The 10,609-nt window shown below is 41.4% G+C and overlaps 1 protein-coding gene across 1 annotated transcript in view; it reads right to left on the bottom strand.

Annotated features, from left to right (window-relative positions):
* Positions 1-8,157: 8,157 nt before the first annotated feature.
* The window catches only part of SNX22 (sorting nexin 22), a 48,221-nt gene continuing 45,769 nt past the window's right edge, over positions 8,158-10,609 (bottom strand). Inside the window, exon 7 of the mRNA XM_040342922.1 lies at positions 8,158-9,026. Within this exon, the coding sequence (XP_040198856.1) occupies positions 8,914-9,026 (113 nt within the window). The 3' untranslated portion in view covers positions 8,158-8,913. The remainder of the gene's footprint in view (positions 9,027-10,609) is intronic.

Here is a 10,609-nt window from a genome sequence, read left to right as displayed (position 1 = left end):
TATGGTGTCAAGTTTATTATTTTTTTTTTTTTTTTTATTGCATACGAATGTCTGAATATCCTTTAGTACCAATGGTTGCTTATTAGTTATTCTACTAATGAGGAGCAGGTGTAAAACCTACATTTCTGGAGGCAGGAGAAGAACTCTTTGGGTTACCAGAGGAGAGGAGCATGGGCTGCCGTCATGGAGACCACATGTCGGGCTACAGCTGTCTGACATCATGTGTGTTTGAGGCTGTGAAAACTACTGTGATAAACTTAACAATAAATACAATTATCCACATTAATGCCAGTAAATTATCAGGAGTACTGTAAGGGGCTGTGACAAATAATGCCAGTAACAAAATCTACATTACTGCCAGTAAAATATCTAGATTGTTGTGGGGGGCTGGGGCTACATGAAGTGGACCGCAAGTGGCAGCACATGACGGGACCGTGACTGTTGACTGCGTGGGAAAGTGTTTGCAGGATCACAGAATCTGGTGGTACTGCGTTCTATGAGCAGGCACATGGCAGCACTAAGACTGCGAGTGTGTAGTGCAAATCATGATTAGGGGCAGCAACAAGCCTAACAGTGTTGCTTGTCACAGGGCTCTAAAATTGTTGAGTATCCCCATAAGCAAAAGGCAACTGTCTTCCATGAGTGGTATACCTACCCATTGCACATCCTGCTCCATGTATGTGCTCATTAAACACGTTCAAGGGGGCGGGGCTTGGCTGTACATGTGAGAAGACATGCCTCACATTGGCTCTAGTATCCCGACGCCATTCATCCTGTTGTGAGTGGGTTTACCAGCAGACATTGACTGGACACACTTTGCTCCCGATGTGGAGCTACCCCTTCAGTGACTTCCAGTCAAATTCCCCTTAAGGCAGGGATGACTAAAAGGCAGGAGGAGAACTTTTTCTTGCCGAGCGGCAGATCCAAAATTGTGCATCACCGCTTCAGCAGCGGGCAGTGAAGGACGGACAAAAGTGAGGAAAAGTGCCTACGAACCAGGTGGTCAAATCTGTGCAGCAGTCTCATAGGCAGCAAAGAACTACCCCCCCCCCCTCTGTGAAACCTCAGCACATGGAGCAACATGTAGCAGAGAAAATGGCGGCGGCAGCTCATGGGACCAAGTGAGTTCTAACCCCCCCCTTACCTGGAATAGCAGAAACCTGACTGAGCATAGAGAACCTTCTCTGTTAGAAATCCTTCCTGCAGTACATATGGCTGATCTCTCACTGATTTATCAGCAGAAGTAAAGTGTGAAGTAATGTATATTGCATATTAGACATGCAAAAAATCAGAGGAAGGGCCACTGCTTTTGGAGGGTAGAGAGGATGAATTGCCTCAACTTTTACAAGATTTTCAAATAAACGGCAAATAGCGGCTAGAGTTGAAACTGTAGAGCATGGGTCTTCAAACTACGGCCCCCCCGTTGTTCAGGAACTACAATTCCCATCATGGCTAGTCATGTCTGTGAATGTCAGTGTGTTACAATGCCTCATGGGATGTGTAGTTCCACAACAGCTGGAGGGTCGTAGTTTGAGGATCCCTGCTGTAGAGAATAGGCTGCTCTGTAGCAATATCCATATTTTTTGGCATGCCTGACAATCTGAGGGAAAGAACCCTGTTGACTTTATTGAAACTTGGCTAGCTGACACATTTGGCAGAAATAAACTTACCCCATTTTTTTTGATTCTGTGGAAAGAGCTCACAGGGTGCCTTCTCAGCCACCTCCACCAGGAGGCAATGACAGACAATTCTTGCTGAAGCTCTTACACTACAAAGACATTATCCTTCACCTGGCTAGGCAAAAAGCCAATATATCTGAATTTTCCAGCTGCAGTCTGAAAGAGGGCAAAATTCACAGGTGCAAGATCTGATTTATTCCATGCTTTACCCAGCCAAACTATGTGTGGTAGCAGATGGTTCTGTACACTTCTTTGAAAGCCTGCCTATGGCTACCAACTGGCTTGAGCGACATCTACGAGCAGCACCCTCATGGCTAACAGGACAGAATTAGACTTGGGGAAACGTAACATTAATGTATCACTGGGATCGGATGTCTTGCACCCGAGGGTACTTTTTTTTTTTTTACCAACGGTGACTGGAATGGTACCAGCAGACTGGAGAAAAACCAATGTATTACCAATATTTAAAAAGGGCCCAAAATACATCCCTGGGAATTAGACCGGTTAGCCTAACCTCAATACTATATACAAGATTTTAGTAATGAAAATGGTATCGGCAGTAATCTGCATGGATTCATGAAGAATTGTTCTTGCCAAACCAATCTATTAACCTTCTATGAGGAGATGAGTTGCCATCTAGATAAAGGAAGGCCCGTAGATGTGTTTACTGTACAAAATAAGGTCCATTTGCATGGACCATAGGCTGAGTACATGAATTGAAAACTGGCAACAAGGGCGAGTTCAGAGGGTGGTGATAAATGGGGAGTACTCAGAATGGTCATCGGTGGGGTCCCACAGGGTTCTGTGCTGGGACCAATCTATTTAATTTGTTCATAAACGACCTGGAGGATAGGGAAAAACGGCTCAATCTCGGTATTTGCAGACGATGCTAAGCAGGGCAATAACTTCTCCGCAGGATGTGGAAACCTTGCAAGAAGATCTGAACAAATGAATGGGTTGGACAACTACATGGCAAATGATGTTTAATGTAGAAAAATGTAAGAATGCATTTGGGTGGCAAAAATATGAATGCACTCTATACACTAGTGCTGCGGTGGCTCAACGCGATTGGCACTGCGCTGACAAGCCATTTACCTCTGCAGCTAGGGGTTCGGATCCCGGTCTCGGCTACATGTGAATTGAGTTTGGTGGTCTCAGCCCGGCTCCCGGTGGGTGTGCTATGCGAGGTAAGCCTGCGCTTAGTACGCCCACCCCCCTCCCACAAAAACCACCACACTTACACGCACTCGAAATTGGGTTAACATGCACGCACTTTAACCACGCCGTCTCTAAAAAAGAGAGGCAAAGGACTAACGGGGCTGGTTGAGCGGGCAAATCCTCTCACTCCCTTATAGGGAGTCCCTCTGCCCCGTTGGGCTTCAAAGCGGAGCAGGTAGGGCGGGCTGTGTGGGAGGACCCCCTCACACACCCGCCATTGCCACCCGGGGCATGGAGAAAGGTGGCAGATGGCCTCTGGGGGAGGCCTGCCTACTCCCAACTCCTGCAGTCCGGCTCTCTCGAGTACACGCACAAAATACACTTTAAAAAAAATAATATTTATATATATATATATATATATATATATATATATATATATATATGCAAAAATGCAATGTGCAAACATTTCGAAATAAGTGCAAATATAGTTCAATATTGCAATCTTAGTAAATGGATGAATGTTCAGTTCAAAATAGTCCCATACAATGGACAAAATTTAGGAATCCAATCCTCAAATTCTTTAGGAGACTTTATCGTATTATATGTCCCATCCGTAGTATATTCTCAATTGGCGTATTGAACCTTAGTGGGGATCCTACACCTGTCTCCCAGAACTCTCACCTCTGAATTATATATTAGGGCACATCAGCTCTCTCAACTCTCCTCTGCTATTGGTTACTGGCGTTCCTGTTGTGTTGCATCCTCTACCTTTCACAGCAATTCCTCAGATGGTAGCTTTCCTAAACGGAAAAGGGAGGGGGGGGAGGAGGAAGAGCCCCAGCCAGTGACCCAAATAAAAGCAAGGGACAGAGAGACTTGGAATGGTGTAGTATGCTCGATAAAACTTTAATATAACACAAGTTAAAAATTTGACTCTTACATCACATTAAAATAAAGCAGGCAGTAAGGTAGATCGCAGCGTGGTAAACGCTGTCTTACTTGTCCTTTCGCTCATCGCTTCCTCCCTACGCCGTTACGTCACGTGCCTTGTGACTTCCTCAGGGTAACCTGATTGGTTGCTGAGGCATATTTTATGTACCGCTCTAGACCAGAAATGGACGATAATTCATTTTGTTGGAGGTCACAACAAAGCAGATGGGCGCCGCCATTTTCCTGAAGATACAGGAAATGGCGGAGCCACCATTTTCCTGAAGTCCTATTGTCTGTACCAGCAGGAATTGTAATGTTCTGCTGTAAGATGGTGACTATGTAAACGAAATTGATGGATAAAGCATCCAATAGTAATACTGACATCCCCATCATGCATAGGACACAGCGGTCTGACTGTGTATCTGGTTTTTCCCACAGGGCTATACACCAAACCGTTGGGACAATTAATACCACCCATCTCACCACTGTACCATCATAAACTATAATAAAACCTACGTAGGTTAAAATATAAATATTAAAATGTTGAGATAAAATCTAAATCCACTGAGGGACAATGTAAAGTGCTGGCATTCCCCTAGAGGTGGCTGCAATATCTACTCTCTCTGGATACTGTATTATTGGATGGGCTAACACTGCATACCTTGAAGTTACAGAAGGAGAGTAAATATTAGGATATATACAGTATGACCAATAAATTGAAACCAAATCTAAGGTAAACGTTGACTAATCACTCAAACTAAATGTGTAGAGATGTGGTACAAGACACTAGAGTTTAAATCAAACTCTACATTCTTTCCTCCCGGTGTTAATGTATTAAGAATATGCCCTAATATATAATTCAGAGGTGAGAGTTCTGGGAGACAGGTGTAGGATCCCCACTAAGGTTCAATACTCCAATTGAGAATATACTACGGATGGCACATATAATACGATAAAGTCTCCTAAAGAATTTGAGGATTGGATTCCTAAATTTTGTCCATTGTATGGGACTATTTTGAACTGAACATTCATCCATCTACTAAGATTGCAATATTGAACTATTTTTGCACTATTTGCACTTATATCATCATTTTTGCTTGCATGTTTGCACTAGATCAGTGTTTTCCATCTTTTGTTGACCTGTATTAATTTATTGATTCATTGATGTATTGGCACATTTGTGAAGGTGACAGTTTTCACCACTATTGCACTTTATTTAGATCCCAGGAGCTATTTCTCTTGCACTTTCTATATCAATCTATATCAATCATTTATTTGGACAAATTTATTTTTCAATTTATTTTTCAATTCAATTTTTAAATTCCTCTTTATGTTTTTATTCATATTGAACATTTTTCCTTTCCGGTATCATAACTGGTTTATAGAGTTGGCACAGTTTTTTCTATTTCCTATTTTTTACACTTTCTATATCAATTGTAGTTTGCACAAGGGTTATATTTATTTAGCGCGAGATCACCTTCATATATTTAATGTGTCATGAGCCACACCAGAGATGCAGGGGATCTTCTATAGTGGATTAGGAGATGTTTGGGTTACTGGTACGGCATTTTGGTCAACTACTGGCTTTGCTGTAGGAATTACACCTAACTGGGGAGGGTGCTGATCTGTTGGGGAAGAAAATGTCTAGAATGTTGGAGGAGCTTTTAAACTAAAATCTGGGGTGAGGGACCTGAAAAGAATTGGCATATAGGAAGCAAAAGCAGGTACAGTATATAGAGGTGGGTGGACTGGAGGGGGGCAGGGCAAAAACTAGATGTCAGATATTACCTAATTCAATGAAAACAGTCTTGCAATAACAGAATGCTGTGTGCTAGTACAAAATTAAAAGGCATGTGCACAAATGCTAAATTTTGGATGAACTATAAATTCTGTTACTTGAGGAAGATTTTGATTTTGTGGGAGTGGCAGAATCTGTGTGGAGTGCTCACAGGACTGAACTACGAATATCCAAGGGAACACTCCAGTCCAGAGGGACTGGGTTGGTAGAAGAGTTGGGGGTATGCCTATATGCCAAACCATCTAAAGTATGAGGATATCAACAAATATGGTGATGGCGCAAAGTTTTTATGGCTGAAGATGTACACAAATGCAACGAATAGTTAATTATGTGAGTAAGTTATAGCATGCTCAAAACTGAAGAGCTAAATCTCTTTTCTCAGAAGAAGTGGGGAAACCGTGTGGTGTTATTAGGGGGACTTCAGTTACTCTGATATTAATGGTACTGCATAATTGACTATGGCTTACTGTTTTTTGACAATATATTGCAGAACAATTTTATGAGACAAATGATAGAAACCCCACAGGATGGACCTGTGTATTTTTTACAACCTTGTACCTACAGGTAAGCCTATAATAACGCTTACCTGTAGGTACAGTGAATATCTGCTAAACATGCACGTTGTAGGAGATCTTCACACTGCATGCAGCTGGTGACATGACCTACACATGCGTTCTGAGGAGACGGTATTCCCACACCACCCCCATAGAGCTGCAATCCGTGACTCAAGCGCGGCGTGGCCAATCAGACGGCCGGAGGAAGTGAACCCGGAAGGAAGATCGGGTGAAGATGGGTGTGCCTATCCGCTGTGACAGTGCGGGGCTGGAAAGCTTTGTTCGAAGGTAAACATTTCATAATGTGCTAGTATGTGATGCACACTAGCACATTATGTCTTTACCTTGCAGGGTTAGAGAAAAAAAAAGGGTGGTTTACTACGGCTTTAATATAAGTGCCCTAGCAATCACCTAATATAACCTGGTCCCTCTTCCCAGCCATGGTCATTTCCATGCTAAAATCGTTAGCATCCAGCTGTCAAATTGTGCTTAAAAGTATGGGTTTAAAAAAGTATACTCACCTAGGAGCTACTGATTTACTTAGCCACATAGCACATCCCCATTTACAGCTGTGGCAACTGAACACAGAGTTCGGTAGTGTGCAGTTACTCGCAGACATCTTTTTTTGGGGGGTCTACAGTCGGAAAGTTTTTTATTTTTTCTATAAGGAATGGAAGCTTATCTCACTGTGGTACAATCTAAAAAAGAAACCTCTAAATAAAAACCATCTGTAGGCTAATTTGTAAAATGTTCCATTCAGTATGCAGGTACTGCTGCATCTCACAATTAAAAACAAAAAAAGTAGCATGTCAAAAAAACAAAGCAAGGTCATGGCGATCCAAAAAGAGTCCTTCCCCAGACTTGTCCTTTGGTTCTTATGCCCCTTTCACACATGCTGTCCATTTTTCATCTATCTGTTGACGGGTGAAAAACGAACATCAATGCATCTCTATGGAAAAACTGATGTAAATGAATGATCATCCATTTACATCAGTTTGCAGCCGTCATCGTCCGTTTTTTGGAACTGATCAAAGGATCGGACGAAAAACAGATGTGAACTGACAAATGGTCAGTATTTCATCCGTTTTTGCATTGGTAGTGGATGTAAAAAAAAAAAAATGATGGAAAAACTGAATACTTCATCCGTTTTGATGTGACTGAACAGATGAAATGAACAGTCCGCATGTGTCAAAGGGGCCTTATGCACATAAAGCTGACCATATACTATAAAGCTGTATTGTACAATCTATTTAAGATTTACCATCAACTGTGTAGTGCAAAAGGTTTGTCTAGTTTGATACTATTTGAATAGAGCAGTGATGGCGAACCCTGGCACCCCAGTTATTTTCCCGGATGTAGTTCCAAAACATCTGGGGTGCCAAGGTTCGCCATCACTGGAATAGACTGTTAGGACTGACCTTATATTATAAAGTTGTGGTAAATCTAAAGGTTGAGCAATTAAAAAATAAGTGGCTGGTCAGCTTAAGGCTCCTTTGATATCACTAGCCGTATTTACCACCCTGAATGGGGATTTTGCATTTGGTGGGCTCGCAGCTGTGGTCATTTTCATGGTATTCTCTTGCCATTCAGCTAAAGTCTTGACTTTGAAATAAAGGTCCATAATTCTGCAGAACCTTTGAAGAAACCTGTAAGGACAGACATAGTGAAAATCTCACATATTTGGGTTGTCTCCGACTCCCATTGTATACAAAGTAAACTAACTATTCCACCTGATTCATATTGTATTTCTTTTCAGTATTGTCTGGATCAGTGGTCATCAACCTTGTCCTGCAGGGCCCACTAACAGGCCAGGTTTGCAAGATAACTGAAATGCATCACAGCTGATATCATTTGCTCCTCAGTGTTTGCAGTATTCTAGACTGCATCTCCCCAAGGTAATACATAAAACCTGGCCTGTTAGTGGGCCCTGCAGGACAGGGTTGATGACCACTGATCTGGATAATACCACATCAAGTGTGTGCGCAGTAAGGTTGAACAATGAGACAATTGTGAAGGAAGACAATATTATATCTATAATACGTAATAAGGACAATCTGTATATTTTATTGTTTTATCAAAACAATAAAAGTTATGCACATTATGGGCCTTGTCATCCTTATGATCCAGTCTGTGGTGTCCACTCACCTACAACAGTAACATCAAAGAGAGCACTGACTGGCTCCCATGGTGTCGCTCCATTTCTGGCCAAAAACTGCGAAACTCCAAAGGAAAACTGATAGAGCAACACTATGCCGGTTCACCCAGTGAGGGAACGATGCCACAGGAGCCGGCCAGTGTTATTCAACTAAAGATCTTGTTGTTGGCAAGTTGCCCCAGTTACAAGATCACCGATATGACATGGGCCTAAGAGGAAAACATGTTCAGTTTTATAAATATTTAGGAACACGCCAGCATCCTGTAGACTTTGGTCCACCTTGAATAAACTATGTTCTGGATTGTAAGAACTAGGTTATGCGGTGTAAGATTATGGAATATTCACACAAGTCTCTCCTCCACAATCTGGAAAGTTGCATTATGTATTATACAGTGTCCTGATTGCTTATCCCGACAAAAGTCCCATGCAGTAGATGTGCCATGATTCTGAAAGTGTTTACCCAAATCACTGGTCCCCATTAGTAACAGCAATCTTTCTCCTGGCAGTCCTGGTAGGGTGTCCATCTCCAGAAGCAGCTTCTCCTTATGACCTGTCACAAATCCACTCAATCTTACACAGCTTCCCAATATAAAGCACCATATGAAAATGAATGAGTGTTGTAGCATGGTCAGGCTATGGTCATTGCACATGTGAATTTGTGGAGATTGCATGCTTAACTGTAGGTAGCTTCTTATGATTATGCTGGTACAGCCCTCGGAGAACTCCCTGTAAAATGATGTCCTCAAGCAAATCTGTCATGGAGGAAAGAGTAACAATTTAATCATAAATGAGTAAATTGGTGAACATTAACATGTAGTTAGCTGTATATCAATGTACTAACACTTGGATGGTTACTGCTAGTAGTAATTTATATATTATAACACGTTTAAATATTAAGAAATGTTTGTACTAATAGTGTAGGTGGTTGCTAGACCTATAATTAGCTAATAGTCCGGAAATAGTCATGGGTTCATGCAATACATAATGACATGCTTGTGTTTTAAATACTGTACTTCCAAATGGTAGCAATTAGGCTCAGCTTGTTGGATTATAGAGTGCCTCATATATACAGGAACTTGTTCCTGTATATATAGTTGAAGCTTTTTTTTAGCGCACTGTTAGACAGGTGAATTTGGTTGGTTGCTGATTGGTTGGTGAGTTGAGCTTGGTTATTCTGTGTGTTTGTTGACATGCGTCCGCCCTTCCAATGCTCCTTGCTGTGAAGACCAGTCATAGGTAGGGGCAGTGACAGTTGTTTTTTGTACTTCCAAATGGTAGCAAATAGGCTGAGTTTGTTGGATTATAGAGTGCCCTCGTATATACAGGAACTCTGTAGTGGAAGCTCAACATACACAAGGAAATACATAAGGGTACTGTGTGAGCACTGACTGAAAGTCAAACTAACATAATAATATTTGCCATAATGCTTTACTCCCTACAGCAAAAAACTTGGTAAGTTTCCATGGTCTGCGGACCAGCAGGCTTCAGCTACGCTTGTAGGCCCCAAATTACTGCTTATCTGGGCAATTAATTGTACCTTTACTATATCTGTGCACTCTTTTCTATATCATTGTCTGTATTCTGATAATATTCAATGAGAATGTATTGAAAGTAAAAAAAAAAATCAAGAAGCCATAAAAAACAAATGCACAGTTGTTGCAGTTAAGTGTCGCCTATAATTCTCTTGGACAGCAGAATAAGGTATCTGATTGCTCATTATGGCCTTTTATTTTTACTTTCGTTTCCCCAATTTTTCATGTCTGTGTTTCCTTTATAGTGTAACTTGCAATATGCAATGCTACTTCTCCTACCACTCACCAGTGGACACGTGTTACTTTTCCACAGGAGCTGTGTATTGATGACCTTAGGCTGTATAGCCCAGCTACTATTCAGAGTGAAATTTCAGTCAAACTGTGAAATACATCTGAACTGTTTTAATTACTGAAGGATTTCTAATCTGTTCAGCAAGTCTGAATGACTCCAAGCTCAAAAGGAGACCAGACGAAGGTTGAAGCACCAGAAAAGGGGCATTTCTGCTTCTGAAGGAGGGTATTTTTTAACAGTGGTTGTAAAGGTTCGTCTTTTATTCTCTAAATAGGTTCCTTTAAGCTAGTGCATTGTTTGTTCACTTACCTTTTCCTTCGATTTCCTTTCTAAATGTTTTTTTTCATTGTTTGAATTTCTCACTTCCTGTTTCTCCTCAGTAAGCTTTTCACCATCATCCGAGCGGTGGAAAGTCATTTAGAACAGCTTACTGAACACCTTACTGAGGAGGAACAGGAAGTGAGAAATTCAGACAAAGAAAACAAAGAAAAAAAAACATTTAGAAGGGTAT

This window comes from Rana temporaria, chromosome 3 (assembly GCF_905171775.1).
Source record: "Rana temporaria chromosome 3, aRanTem1.1, whole genome shotgun sequence".
NCBI classification, from domain to species: Eukaryota; Metazoa; Chordata; class Amphibia; order Anura; family Ranidae; genus Rana; species Rana temporaria.
The sequence above is the reverse complement of the archived record's forward strand: the minus strand, read 5'-3'. Positions and strand labels throughout refer to the sequence as shown.